Source organism: Panthera leo, chromosome D3, assembly GCF_018350215.1.
Source record: "Panthera leo isolate Ple1 chromosome D3, P.leo_Ple1_pat1.1, whole genome shotgun sequence".
NCBI lineage: Eukaryota > Metazoa > Chordata > Mammalia > Carnivora > Felidae > Panthera > Panthera leo.
Genome location: NC_056690.1, coordinates 69,054,877 through 69,070,698, shown reverse-complemented (window position 1 = coordinate 69,070,698; position 15,822 = coordinate 69,054,877). Strand labels below are relative to the sequence as shown.

The following is a 15,822-nucleotide window of genomic DNA, read 5'->3' as shown; positions in this document are numbered from 1 at the left end:
CACACACACACACACACACACACACACACACTCTCTCTCTCTCTCTCTCTCTCTCTCTCTCTCTCTCTCTCAAAATGAATACTAAAAAAAAAAAAAAAAAAAAAGTCAGTCTTATCTAGCTGCTCCCCTGCTCAGACCCTTAATTAGTTTTTCATGATGCGATAACTCACAAGGCACCACATGAGCCGACCTTACCTTTCACCATTTTCAGGTATACACCAACCATGCTGAACTTCCTTTGGATCCTTGAACCTGCCTGGATCTCCCCGCTTCATCATATTCCCTCTGAAATAATTGCTCCTGTGCCCCTTTCCATTTTTAAAAATTACTTAGCCATTAATTTATGTCTGATACATGAAAACGGCAGAAAGTGCACACAGTACGAAAGATGCATCGTGCAAAGTGGCTATTTATATTTTCCATTTTTATGGGATCAGATTTATGAGTCATATTTTTTAATGGCTCTCAGGTATATGGTTTATTTGTGAACTTATATAGTTTTATTTTTACCTTCCAATCTTTGATCAACCTGGAATTTATTTTAAGAGGTAAGGTAAAGACCTCTGTTTGTTTTTTTTTTTTTCCTAGTTATCTACTCAGTTATCCCAGTACCATTTATTGAATATTTCATCTGATTTTCTGTTTTAAAGTGCCACCTTTACCTTATATTATGTTCTCATCTTATTTTAGTCTCTTCTAGTGTCCTGTGTGCTCATGTACCATGCCAAACTGTTTCTATTAATGTCACTGTATGGTATCTTTTTTTTAAATTTTTTAATGTTTATTTTTGAGAGAGAGAGAGAGAGAAAGAAAAAAAGGGGCTGAGAGAGACAGACATAAAATTCTGTAGCAGGCTCTAGGCTCTGAGCTGTCAGCACAGAGCCTTACCTGGGGCTTAAACTCACAAACTGCAAGATCATGACCTGAACCGAAGTCGGATGCTTAACCAACTGAGCCACCCAGGCGTCCCTATGGTATTTTTTTTTTTTAAAGTTAGTCCCATCAACTATAGTTTTCCAGAATATTCTGGCTTTTCTTAAATGTTTAGTTTACTAAATGGAATTCGGAATTAATAGGGCTAGTTTTTTTTTAAATCTTGTTGATATTTTTTGAGAATATGAATTTTTAGATTAATACCTGAACATTGGATGACTTTACAATCCTATAATTTCCTGTCTAAAAATGTTTTTTTTTTTTCCATTTCATTGACTCAGGGCTTTTGTTACCACCATTTTAAAGATTTCTTCATAGATATTTATACATCATACTTGGATATTTCATCTTATCTTCTTGTCAGTGTAATAGAACCACTATATTTTTCAAAAGTGATTGTTTTTTAAAAACAAACAAAAAGCAGAAACTGACCCAGAAGAGAAAAAACTAATGGTTGCCAGAGGAGAGGGAGGTGGGGAAATCACCAGAATGGGTGAAGGCGAGTGGAAATACAGGCTTCCAGTTACAGGGTGGATGGGTAAGTCACGGGATGAAAGGCACAGAATAGGGAATATAGTCAGTGGTATTTTAATAGCCTGGGTATGGTAACAGATGGTAGCTACACTTGTGAGCACAGCATAATGTCAAGAGTTGTTGAATCGCTACCTTGTGCACCTGTAACTAGTGTAACATTGTGTCTCAACTGTCCTTCAAATAAAAAAAACAACAACCTGTTTTTTGAACAGAGAAGGGTTAATTTTGAACCCACTCTCCTTACAATATTCATGTATTGTTTGTAATCGATTTTTAGCTCATTCACAGCTCCTCTTCCCCGGTCCATAATCTATTTAGCCACCTTCCATTCTTCCTTAAGATGTCAGCTTAAAGTTCCCTTTGCAGGAGCCCTTTCCTAACTTCCATGTCTCAGGGAGAGAGCTCCATATTACTTCGCTTAGGGAACCCTATACTGTTTCCTTCAAAGGGCTTCCACAGTTAGAACTTACACAGTTTACATGGGATTTTGTTATTGTCGGACGTGTCTTTCTTCTGTCTTGCAAGCTGCCGGGGAAAGAATTGTGTCTGTTTTCTTCCTCACCCTGTCCTCAGCTCAGTGCATAGTTCCCACGTGCTACATAGTAGATACTGCTTGGCTGATGAGTAGACAGGCTGGTTAATAGGTTGAATGGATGATTGGATTGTCCAGTTTTTGGAAATTTGCCTATTTCTAATCTTTCAATCTATTAGCTTTATTTCGAATTCAGCACACTTTAAAAGTCACACGTTGCCCCTTGGGAACTTGATGTACGTGGGGTGTAGATTTTTATTTTTTATTTTTTTAATTTTTATTTTTAAAAAATGTTGATGTATTTATTTGGAGAGAGAGAGAGCATGCAAATGCAAGTGAGCAGGGGAAAGGGAGGGGTAGAAGGAAAGGGAGAGAGAGAATCCCAAGCAGGCTCCAAGCTTCGTGCAGAGCCCTATGCAGGGCTCGATCTCACAACTGTGAGATCATGACCTGAGCCGAAATTAGTCAGATGCTTAACTGACTCAGCCACCCAGGCACCCCATGTGGATTTTTAGAAAAGGTTCTCAAAGACGAATGGTTTAAGCATATCGGTTAATGTGTTCATGGTTTTGCTGATTCACTTTGTCAGATTGATTGGGTATTTTCCTCTTTCAAACTTGTTATTTTCGAGCAGTCTGAAATGTGGCACAAGTGAAATTACTCTGACAATAATAATTCTTTTATTTTTTTAAGTATCACTTCAAAATTTTGGAATAATTTAACATACTTCTATGTTGCAATTTGTGGGATTGAGGCTTGGAGAGATCAAATACCCACTGTTACAAAGCTTCCAGTGGCTGGATCGGGTCCAGATTTCGAAGTTTTCTGACTCCTAATTCAGTGTTCCCTCTACCATGGTATCTTCCGTATCGCTGTACTATTAATTGCCTGCCTTCCAGGAATGTATTTGTAGTATTGTAGAGAGGAAAGTCTCTCACACCACTTTGCTCTATCAAGGCAATTTTCCTATGGTTAACTAATGACACCATCATATTTTGAAAATGTTCCCCCTGTCAGTAGATCTCCCCCCACTTTTAAATAGCCTTTTTCTTTAAGAGCAGCTCTAAATTCACAGCAAAAATGAGCAGAAAGTACAGAGAATTGCCATGTATGCACCCTGCCTCCCTATACCCACAGCCTCCCCTGCTGTCATCATTCTGCACTAGAAGTGTTACCGTTGATGAACCTTCCTTGACATCATTCTCACCCAGAGACCATAGTTCATGTCAAGGCTCACTCTTGGTGGTGTACTTCCTGTGGGTTTTGACAGATGTACAATGGCGTGCATCCACCGGTAAGGAATTCTAAAGAGTAGTTGCGCTGCCCTAAAAATCCTCTGTGCTCTGGCCTGTTGATCCCTCTCTCCCCACTAACTCCTGGCGGCCACTGGGCTTCTTACTGTCTGCAGAATTTTGCCGCCTTTTCTGGAATGTCATGGAGTTGGAATCCTACAGTTGGTCGCCTTTTCAGAGAGGCTTCTCTCACTTAGCGACACACGTTTGAAGACTCCTCCATATCTTTTCGTGGCTGGCTTGCTCCTTTCTTTTTACCACTGACGACAGCACTTCATTTTCTGGATGTACCCCGGTTGGTCCGTTTACCTACCAAATGACATCTTGATTGCTTCCAAGTTTGGGCAGTTACGAAAACTGATAGAAACGTCCATGTGCAGGTGTTTATGCGGACAGAAACCGCCAGCGCATTTGGGCGAATACCAAGGAACGTGCTTGCTGGATGGACCGTGTGGTAAGAGTATGTTTAGTTTTGTGAGGAAACAGAACCTGTCTTCTGACACGGCTGTGTGATTTTTGCCTTCTCACCAGCAGTGAAGGGCGGTTCTCGTTGCTCCGTGCCCTCACCTGCAGTTGGTGTGGTCAGCGTTCTGGACTTTGGCCTTTCTCGTGGGTTTGGAGTGCTATCTTGTGGCATTTGCTTCATGCCACAGGAGGTGGGGCATCTTTCCATACGCGTATTTGCCGTCCGTATAGCTTCTTGGGTGAGGTGTCTGTTTAGATCTTCTGCCCCTTTTTAAATCACGTTGTTTGTTTTCTTTTTTATGTTTTTAATATTCACTTTTAACACTTGTTTTTTGTTTTTTGTGTTTTTTTTGTCCCTTGGGCAGCATCTAGTGAAAATACACAGAAAGCTTTGAGGACATTGAGAATGGTTTATTTTTTCAAAGGAAAACTCCTCTCTTTCTGTTTTTCTCCTTTTACCTTTGTCTTTCAGTTATACCTGCCGCCACTTGCGGAGATATGTTTATGTGTTGGACAAACTGTATTTCCCCCACTATCACTGTTCTACGCTTCAGCATTGCTTCTCGACCCTCAGTGACAATGGAGAGGAACTCTTGTCTTTAACTTGCTCTCACATTCTCAGATCCTATGCTTCCAGGTTATTAACCTCTGCTGTCTGTTTACTGCATGCTGCATGCTGTATGTGACTGATAATTGCATGTTTGAACGGGATACATGTCGGTGAAATGATTGCCGAGGAGATATCTATTTGAAATGGTGCTAAATGATTCCTTAAAATAATGGCTGGGATTTGTTGCCTTACAAACGTCCTCTTAAGTACTTTATGTTTCATGGGAGAGAGAGAAGCTTTCAACCACACAGTTGGCACGTAAACCTGACAGAACTTTTCTATACTTTGCTCCATTTGGAAATCTTTTGATTTATGTGTAATAGTTGGGAGGTGCTCTGTCTGGTTTCTGTATGAACAGACTCTACCGTTACTGTTAATTACCTATGAATTTTCGGTTCTCTTCCTCGCTCTGCAAGCACCCCCGAGAGCTGACCGTGGCATTTCACCCATGTTTGGATAGAAGCACATTCAGCTGAGCAGGTTTGATTTTATAAGAAGGTAGAAATTGTCCTCTGGGGTTTTGCATTTCTCACTCATTTGTATATAGAATAGTTACAAAATCAGTAAGTTCCAGTGTGTCATGGGTGAATGTAGATTAAACAGAGCAACGGTGGGAGTCATAAGAAAGAGACAAGCCACCGATGTCAAGTATCAGAGAAAATCCGTACCTGCTGTGTAGTGTATATCACATGCCAAAGGAGAGACGTAGTTTGCCACGACTGCTTTGTATTTTGTAGGTGGCATTTTAAACACACATTTTCTGTAAGTCAGGAATGACTTGCACACCAGCCCTATACTGTTAGCTAGGTATGATGTTTGAGGCAGTGTCTTCAGTGCAGAATGACTTCGAGGAAGAAAGAAGAAAACTTCCGTGACCACCTTCTAGAAAAGAGCAAGCTTTGGAATTAAAATAGATCTCTTCAGGTAAAGAAACATGCAGAAGCTTTACACAGCATAAGTGAAATTTGATTATTATTTTGAATACATTTTGATTATTAAGACTAGAAGGTAGCGTGACATCTAAGCTGCCGGCCTGTTTTTGGTGGCAGAAATATTTACAGACACATAATGATGTCGGTCAGACTCATAATTAAGCCCGTAGAGACATTTTGAGACATAAAGAAAATCAGAGACAGAAATGTTAAGTGAAAATAATGGAATAAGCCCTCGTGCATATAATATGGGAGAATTTATCAGAGGAAAGCCATTTACTTTCCGCTGACTCCGGGAAAACGAGTGAGTATCGGGTAAGTGATGGTGTTAGGAATCGGGGACAGAATGTGTCCAGTTGTAGGGAACAGAGAGCCGTTGCTCATCACTGAGCCTCTTGAGTGGGCAGCGTAGCTATTCCTGCCCTGATTTCCTAGTGGACCCACCGAAGGTTCCTCCAGAGAAACAGAACCAGCAGGACGCACGTGCACGTGTGCGTGTGTACGTGCAGAGAGAACGAGAGATTGAGAATTACTTTAGGGAATTGGCTCTTGTGACTGTAGGGACCGGCAAGTCGGAAATCTATGGGGGCAGGTTGGAAATTTTGGTGAGTGTTAATGTTACAATCTTAAATCTTAAATCCACAGGTGCTGGGCAGGAGGCCGGAAACTCAGGCAGGGTTTTTGTGATATAGTTGTGAAAAAGAATTCTTCTTCCTCAGGAAACCTCAGTCTCTGCTCTTAAGGCCTTTTGTTAATTGGATGGGGCCTACCCTCATTAGAGTAATTTTCTTTTTTTTTTTTTTTAACGTTTATTTATTTTGGGAGAGAGAGGGCCTGTGCACCTATGCGAGCAGGGGAGGGGCAGAGTGAGAGAGGGAGAGAGAGAATCCCAAGCAGGCTCCACACCGTCAGCACAGAGCCCAATAAGGGGCTTTATCCCACGAACCGTGAGATCATGACCTGGACCGAAATCAAAAGTCAGACACTTAACCGACCAAGCCACCCAGATGCCCTGGTAATTTGCTTGCCTTAAAATCAGCTGATTAACCTTCACAGCAACGTGTAGGTGAGTGGTCGCCCACTCTACTGGCCCCGTAGCCCAGCTAAGTGGGCACGTTAAGGCCACCACCACACCGTACTTGTGTTTTTTCTCCGTGTGTCTTCATGTACGACATGTCTATCCGACCAGACTCCGAGCCTCGTGCAGTAGACGTGCCATCTGACCCCTCGATGTGGGCCTGGCAGCACCTCACACCTGCGCGCTGGTCACCTGTGTTAGTTGCTGCAGGGTTTCACCATCTGCTGTTTGTACCCGAGGCCGCTATCAGCTTGCCTCTGGGTCACACCCCTCCCCTCACGGGGACACACGGGAGAGAGGGATACAAGGGGAAGTGGGAAGGTAAAAGGGAACAGAAGGGAAAGGACCAGGAAGACAGAGTCGGGAGACGTGAAGAAAGTCGAGAAGGGAAACGTAAAGGCCAGAGCAGCATGGGATTCCTGTGTGCCTTCACCCGATTCCTGGCAGAGCTGAAGTACCCTCTGTTTCTTGGAACAGCATTTTCTTTCATGTGTTTTGCTTCCTCTTTTAGCACCCCTCCTGGGGCCCTTCCTCATTCTCAGGAGGTTGCTCGGTACTCGCATCTAGGGTAGAAGGTAGTAAGTAACCCTCCGAAGGGCATGTGTTCAGTGCATAGCCCTCCTCGGGACTGAAAAGCCTTTAGGCTGCCTCTAGAAGGAAAATCAGGCTGTGGTAGACCCAGGTAGATGGGTTGAGGAAATAGTCTGAGGCCAGGAGAACTCTATGGCATTTTTGAAACGCTGTCCCTTTGCAGTCCTGGCCTCTCTCCGACTGCCGGCCCTCTTCTCTCACCTTATTCCAGAGGTGTTAAACCAGGTGCACCGTCTCCTGGCCTCCAGACTCTGCCAGGCCCTGACCACCTTCTCTGAATGGCAGAGAGGAAATTCAGCGATTAGGGGCGTGGGCACTGGAGGGAAGGCCACACCCCCTCCTCCACCGGCTTTGCATCCCAGCTCCACCCCTTTGCTGTCTGGGGCAGGGAGCCTGAAAAGCTTGCATTCTGGACGGACCTCAGAGCGAGCTTGATTTTCACAAAGGGAGATACCTGGTCACCTTTGTGCCACGTTCATGCGCAAGTGACTAACATCCTGCATCCACAGTGACACGTGGTCAAGTGTAATGTAGTCTCTGCAGTTGACACGTTTTTCTTTCAAGAGACCTGTGTTACTTAGCAGGACAGACCAAGCCGAATGCCTGAATGGAGCCATCTCGGACTCACTTCACAGTCTCAAGTAGCTTTTGGTTATGTAGTGTGATCCTCACGCCGATCAGTCTCTGGAGAGAAACATTAGTTTATCCTTAAAGGACTTGACCTCAGTCTAACATGAACTACTGCTCTAGGTAGAAATCTCAGTCACTGTGCGGCAAACTTCTTCCCGGTGTAAGAATTATTTCCATAGCCTCCCTGAGAGAGTGCTTCTGGGTGCTTCCCATGTCGGGAGGCAGCAGGGTTCTTACTGGTTCACTGTTAGAGGGTCAGGTTGAGTCCACCTGCCAATAACTTTCAACCATTTTAAAATTTGTTTTAATATACTAAAGATGTGGTGTAATCCTGGATTATTTTGCAGCCATAAGTTGCAAATGTAACATAAAAAATGGTAGAAAATAGTGGATTTCTATAAAGAAATATCTACCGAAAGTTATTAAAATGCTAATATCTTGAATTTATTATTATCCTAGGGAAATAACCCAAGGTAAGAATGATATTTAAGAACAAAATAAGGGATTAGTCAAGTAAACCGTATTTTGTCAACTCAATGGGAAATCATGTAGCCATTAAAAGTATCATAAAGAAAAATAGGGGCTCCTGGGTGGCTGTCTGTTGGGGGACCGACTTCGGCTCAGGTCATGATATCATGGTCTGTGGGTTCGAGCCCTGTGTTGGGCTCTGTGCTGACAGCTCAGAGCCTGGAGCCTGTTTTGGATTCTGTGTCTCCCTCTCCCCCTCCCCATCTTGTGTTCTGTCTATCAAAAGTAAATAAACATTAAAAAATTTATATATATATATATGTATATATATCATAAAGAAAAATAAAGAGGGGCGCCTGAGAGGCTCATTTGGTTAAGCCTGCTACTCTTGATTTCGGCTCAGGTCGTAATCTCACAGTTTTTAAGATTGAGCCCCGTGTCGGACTCTGTGCTGACAGTGCGGAGACTGCTTAGGCTTCTCTTTCTCCCTCTCTCTGCTCCTCCCCTATTTGTGCTCTCTCTCTCTCTCTCTCTCTCTCTCAAAATAATAAACATTTAAAAAAAAAAACATGGAAAACATTTGATATAATGTTGAAAAAAGAATATAAAATTATATACTGATATTAAAACTGTTATATGCATGCGGACAAAAACTAGATGACATACAAATACTTGCGGAACATTAGTGAAATATACATGACATTTAAAAGAATTTTAGATTTATTTTTTTAGCATTTAAAAATTATGCAAATTGACATTACAAGTTTCTTTGTTTTTTCCTCAGCCCTCCCTCCACCGTCCCAAGTTAAATGTATATTTCTGGCTGTTTTTTTTTTTTTTTTCCCCTCACCACCATAACGTAATGTCATTTTATTAATTGGCAAAGAACTGCAGTGGTTTATGGGAATAGATAGGAGTTCCTTCAAGTGTGATCACAGAAAATTTCTCCCATAGCTTATTTTAGCATTTTTGTAGTTTTGGGGGGGAAGGGATGCTTTTCTTAACGGAATTGGTTTATTATTCTAAGTAAGCACAACATTAAATCATGTCTCTAAACTATAGCACTTTCAAATTTAGCAGTGTTTTCACCCATTTGGTATGTCTTTCATACTGTGGTTTAGAAAAATGACATCTGGTGCCATTTGATTGCTTTGAAAGAACTGCATCCTCAGTCTGAATCTAGGACAATGTCCTAATGAGTTTCCTCAAAAGAGGTTTTTTTTTTTTTAAAAAATTACTAGAACAGTCTTGTCATATCGTATACCACTCTCTAAATCTGTCATGAATAAATATTTGCAGCCAGAGTAATAATTTTTCATGCATATGATACTGTCTTAATAATTTTGTTGTGGCTATGTGCTTTATTGATTTCCGTGCCACTTCTGTGGCACGAAATGAAATGCATTATTCCACTTAAACCATTATGGTTTCCTTTTGAATTACATATTCACTGCTTGATCCTGTCATCAAGCTTATTCTCTTTTCTGTAATGTGGTGTTTGGTCTTGAGATGTACTTCTTTAGTGCTCAGTGCCATGTAAGGCAAAACCAGGCAGGTAAATTCAGATCAGAAAAGCTGGAACGAATAAACAATATGTCATTAAATTTTTTTTAGAGTCACTCCTTTAATGGAGCATGTTTCCTTGTTTGGGCCCTTGGGATTGTCTTTTTTTCTTCTTAGGAATTATAGGAGTGAATCATGGCTGTGCATTCTGGAGCGGAGAGGAGGGCAAGGCTTGACATAGCAGCTACCGTCTCTGCTTGGTCTCAGAGCTGAGGTAGACAGCTTTGCCTACCGCCTTCTCTTGGCTTCTGGGACAGCAGAGTCCTGGCTTTCTTCCCACCGGTTTGCCATTTCTCGGTAGGCCTTTGTTGTAAATGTTGGAATTCCTTAAGGCTTGCTCCTGAGGCCCTACTCTCTTTTCGTTTAAACTCTCACCTCACGGGGCACCTGGGTGGCTCAGTCAGTTAAGCATCCGACTTCGGCTCAGGTCCTGATCTCACAGTTCGTGAGTTCGAGCCCTGCGTCGGGGTCTGGAGCCTGCTTCGGATTCTGTGTCTCCGTCTCTCTCTGTCCCTCCCTTGCTCACACTCTGTCTCTGTCTCAAACATAAAAAATAAACATTAAAAGAAATTTTAAAAACCTCTCACCTCAGGCATTTCCATCTCCTTTTATGACTTTACGCACCATCCATGTGTCAGTACGTCCCAGGCTGGTAACTCCAGCTGCAGTTGTGAGCTCCAGCCCCACACTGTCAGCTGCCTTAGTGTTAACATCACTGCACTCACACCTCTCCTGCCCCGTCTCCCAGGCCAACTCTTAGCCTTTCTCCACAAACCTTGTCTTTTTGTCTCCTCCGTCTCGGCAAGTGGTGTCTCTAGCCGTCAAGCTCGTCTCATGAGAATCCTCAGCATTTTCGTTCTCTCGCCCCCCGCGTCCATCCTCACTCTGTCCACTTCAGCTCTGTATCCAGAATGTACACGGAACGTGTCCTCTCTTCCTCTGTGCCTGCTGCCAGCCGTGCCAGCTCACACCACCCTCACCTCCCCCGCAGATGGCGAGAACCTGCCACCTGGTTTCCGCGAGTCTCACTACACAGCCCCCCGGCCCCCCAGCCCCCCCCCCCCCCCGCCGCCCCGAGCAAGCGCCTGCAGAGACCCAAAGCCAGATTCCAGCTCTTGCTTGTTCAGATCCCTGTGGCGCCTTCCCTCTGCCCTCAGGGTGGCACGTTCCCTAGCCACACCAACTGCCTTTCTTTTCCAGGATTCGCTGGCCCCTTTTCCGTCTTAGGGCTTTTTACATGTTCTTTCCTGTTCAGAATAGTTCCCTACTCTGTATTTCCTACGCTTGTTACTTCCTTACAGAGGTCTGTCCCTTAACCCCAAATCCATTGTTATATTTAATTTTATGTTTCCCCTCACATACGTGCTCTGTCTTTTTCTCTCTTAGAGTAGACTGTAAGCTTCAGGAGGACAGAAAATGTGTGCTTTTTTAAATTTTTTTTTCAACTTTTTAAATTTATTTTTGGGACAGAGAGAGAGACAGAGCATGAACGGGGGAGGGGCAGAGAGAGAGGGAGACACAGAATCGGAAACAGGCTCTAGGCTCCGAGCCATCAGCCCAGAGCCTGACACGGGGCTTGAACTCACGGACCGCGAGATAGTGACCTGAGCTGAAGTCAGACGCTTAACCAACTGCGCCACCCAGGCGCCCCAAATGTGTGCTTTTTTGAATCCACTTACCACTAGCGCCTCATGTGATACTTAGTCCACAATAGGTGCTTCGTATTTACCTGGAAGGGATGATTTTAGTTTATTATAATGAACTTTTTGCAGACTTGCCCAGTCTAATAACGGCTCCGTTTTCAGAGATTACTTGGGAGAAGCAGTAAGGTGGCAGTCCTATTAAAATGCCACTATCTCTTCAAAAAAGCATTCAGGGTAGCATCATTAGATAATGAAGCATTCTGGTTATAGTTTCCCTAGTTCTGTAGTAAAACTGCCTGGCATGTATGGGATTGCATTGCTTTCCGCTCTCTTTTCCTTAAACATCTTATAAGCTTTCTACTCTTTGGATTTACGTAGTAAGCCACGACCATCCAAGCAATATCAACATGCTTTGAAAGATGCCTCATAAAAATGCAAAAATAATATTTTCTCTGGTGGCTCTAGCTGAGCAGAAGAAACTCAGAGGGCAAAGTAAAATTAGTTTACGTGAAATTTTGCCTCTTAAAATTGAAACACAGTGCTATAAGATAACTGGAAAATCGGGTAGTTTGAACAAGCTCTATCACCACCCTCCACCCCAGAAGTTTTCCTTTGATACAGTAAATTATGGAAGCTAGTGGCTACAGTAATAGTAATAGAATGAAGATTCAGAAATGTAGATAAGAAATAAAGTATATCCCAGTAAGTATTAAAAGTTCTATTTAACTTCCTTTTTAATTCAAAACTATTTGGTAGGCAAGCAAGCAAATTTGTTACACTATACCTAATCAGAAATGTTTTTAAAAAATGTTTTTGGTGTGTTCCACCTATGAATATTGGTAGTATTTATTGATAGACCAACAGTAGCATTAAAACCCCATTCAAAACAGATGCTACACTAGCCTGCCATGGTCATCTGCCCTGAACCATCACTTAGTTGTACAATTTATTGTCCAGAGGGGAGAAATTTATTTATTTATTTTTAATTTTTTTTTTTTTAACGTTTATTTATTTTTGAGAGAGACAGAGACAGAATGCAAGTGGGTTAGGGGCAGAGAGAGAGGCAGACACGGAATCCGAGGCAGGCTCCAGGCTCCGAGCTGTCAGCACCAGAGCCCGACGTGGGGCTTGAACCCATGAGCTGTGAGACCATGACCTGAGCTGAAGTCGGACACTCAACCGGCTGAGCCACCCAGGCGCCCCCAAAGGGAAGAAATTTAGATGAAATCAATAATTAAAACATAAAAGATACTTATTCTGGGAGATGGATGCAATGAGAATTTGGGCATATGAAACCAAACTTAGAAAGAAATAATAGAATCCTAGGGAAAAACAATATGAGATTCATACTTGATTCAAAAAAGTGGTCATCTTTTTTTCCCCGCCCACTGCTCTCAGGTATAGAGAGCATTGGTAGAGGAGGCACCCAGATCATAGCCATGTATTTGTGGTGTATAGGTGTAACCAGAGTTCCTGAAGGTGAACGCGTTAGATAACAAATTACAATTTCTCATGCAGGTTAGACTGTGTATGGAGTGGGTACAGAATTCCCCTAGCTGGATGCTCTTCCCCTGGGGCCGCCATTTGCAGGGGATTCCATGTGCATATTCAGACACGCAGACTTGCGTAACTGCTTATTATAGAAATATTCTTGGTCACTAAATGTCCAACAGACTTAAACTTACAGGGTTTCCCATATATGGAAGAAAAGTGATTTCCACCCACTCTCCATGCCCTGGCATGTCACGATGCCAACCCTTACATTTATTTGACTTCTAGAATTTAAATAGGTGGTGATGTAAATCAGAGTTCATGTTTTACCTACTGACACTGAGTAACCCAGTCATCGTGATGTGCTTTTCAATGTGGCTGCACAGTGGGAGGGGCACTTATTCTAAGCTCATCCCTCTAAGTTAGATTGACAACAAAAGGATTTATTTCTATCTTATAAAAGACGAGGAAGCAGAGAAGACTATAGAGAGGTTACATGGTTTGGCAGAGATCACACAACAAAGCGGAAGTAGAGTCTAAGTGTCTTTAAGGGTCTCTGCTATGATCAGAGTTTCGTCTTTACTGGATAATACAGCGTGAGAAAGTGAGATAAACCCATCTCACCATACATGTGCGGAACGAATTACTCTCAGTAGATAGCTTCTTCTATTTTTTAAATATCCTTCATTCACTCCTGTTACATTTTCGATCTCCACCCTACGTATTTGAGCTGGAATGGGAACTGAAGAGTCCCTAATTTTCTCAGGCATTTTTCCACGTGCATTCTTACATTGATCTAAACTAGAGTCAGATGTGTTCCAACAGGCCACTTGTTTTGTACAATAGTTCTACGAAGTAGCTGTCTATAAGAGGCAGTTCATTAAAAATTAATTTTTAAATGAACTTGAGATGTATGGTATAGATTTTCTAAAGGCTGCATATTGGAGCATGCATATAAAATATTTTCCTTGCCCAGTAGTGCTAATAGTAGCTAATATTTATTGAGCTCTTGCTCTGTAACAGACACTGTTCTAATTATTAACTATTTTTATTTTAATCCTCAAGGCAGCTCTATGAGATAGTTAATATTATTATCCCCATTTGATACTCAAGGGAAATGATGCATGGAGCGATTTAATTCTTGCTAGAAGATGGTAAAGCCAGTATTGAAACCCAAATATACTGGCTCTAACTTTTTTTTTTTAATTTTTGAGAGAGATTCAGAGTGCAAGTCGGGGGAGGGACAGAGAGAGAGGGAGACACAGAATGTGAAGCAGGCTCCAGGCTGTCAGCACAGAGCCTGACGTGGGGCTCGAACCCATGAACCGTGAGATCATGACCTGAGCTGAAGCTGGATGCTTAACCAACTGAGCCCCCCAGGCACCCCTGAAAGCCCCACTTCTAATCTTTTACTGCCTCCCATCAAGCCTTTTAACAACAGTATGATTTTATTAAGTAACTTTGCCTTTGAAATTATTTTGACCTGTCTTAGGACCTACTACAAATCTGATATTCTGTGATGATTATATATTTTCAGCTAATTGTGTTTAAGTTCTTGAACTTCTGTTCTCTATACACTCAACAGTTTCACTTGAGGTACTTTATAAAACTGGCTAAAATTTAAAATTGAAGTGTAGACTATAGATACAGAAATTCAAAACTGTGTTTCTCGGTTCTTTAAATTCTGTGTATGTACCATTTAGTCTGGTTGCTACTCTCTAAACATGTAGTGTCTCTTAGTTTCCAAAGCTACTAATCCTTACAAAAACCCTTAGACATCTCAGATGTCTAAGTTTGGTGTTAATTTTGATATGGATTTGGTTTTTTTTCTTTTTCCTTCTCAAAGTGATAATAGATACAAGCTGTTCTCAAAAGGTCTTTAACCAGATTTCACAAAGCAAACATGTATAGGCAGATTTTCAAAGTAACCCAAAGGATACGTTGTGCATTTTACTTGCCACTGGGAAAATTAAGAGCAATTATCAACCGAATATAATTTCTGATAGTGACTAAAAGTCTTACAGCTTCTTTGTCATTCTTCTGTTTAATGACTAACAATTGTGCTGCTCTTCTAACATTAAAAAGGCAAATAAGCAGAAGCTTTCCTGGGGATTTAGAAGTAGAGTTACATATAGACGTGTGTGTGTGTGTGTGTGTGTGTGTGTGTGTGTGTGTGCGCGCGCGCGCGCACTAGAATAGATAACATTTGTATAGAGTTTTGAAGTATTAAGTTTGTTCTTGTTGTACCTCTCATTGACACGAATAATTTCTTTTCTTATGTGCCTTTATTTTCAAGTAGCACACAGTATAAGCCAGGTAGTAAATTCAAATCCCTGTTACTCTTGACAGTAGAAATTTTAAGAGTTTATTGTAGTCTGCATCCTGGCACACGGGGCTCGTGACAGCATTGGGAATCTGGCAGAGAGAGCAATTTGTGTCTTGTTAAGGTAGGTCCACCTTTTAGGATTCATGTCCCATCCTTCAGTCCTAAACTTCCTAAACATTTAAAGGTAGCAGTGGAACTACCTATAATGATACTTTAGTATCTTTTCTGTAAAATGTTAGATAGTAACAGAGATGTTAACAAATCAGTCTAAAACCAGGGAATAAATAGCTGCAGGTGTATTTATTTCATGTTCAGTAAGAAAACCAGGTCTGGGGAATACTTTTCATAGTTTAGCTGGTTGTACAATAGTGTCTGGATTTCTTTTACTGTCCTTAAATGGTTAGGTTGGAGAGCCTCATTGTGGACTGAATACTGGTCAGTAAAACACAATGGGCAATCATCTATGTTTTTTTTTTCCTCCTTGCTGTCTTGTCCAGTATAGCGATACATTACTGTAGCAAGCAAAGTATTGTAGCAATGTGTTGCGACTCTCTAGTTTAAAGGAAAGAAGAGAGCTTTGATTTTCATCAGTTTTTTAATATTCCTTCTGAAGAATCACTATCTCTGGATTTCTTTGCCCGGGCACTAAATTGCAAGAGGTGTCCAGGCTACAGAAGTTTGCATGACACTTGGTGTGACTGTTACAAGAGTCTGTGGCATTTCCTGTTACCACG

At 41.9% G+C, this 15,822-nt stretch overlaps 1 protein-coding gene across 6 annotated transcripts in view; it reads left to right on the top strand.

The window, feature by feature from the left end:
- Positions 1–15,822, top strand: part of DYM (dymeclin) — a 351,049-nt gene that overhangs the window by 201,389 nt on the left and 133,838 nt on the right. The window contains exon 14 of one of the 6 annotated variants that reach the window (XM_042910997.1): positions 4,229–4,393. The exons of the other annotated variants lie outside the window; for them this stretch is intronic. Coding sequence (XP_042766931.1) covers positions 4,229–4,393 — 165 coding nt within the window. The remainder of the gene's footprint in view (positions 1–4,228; positions 4,394–15,822) is intronic. 6 annotated transcript variants of the gene reach the window in all.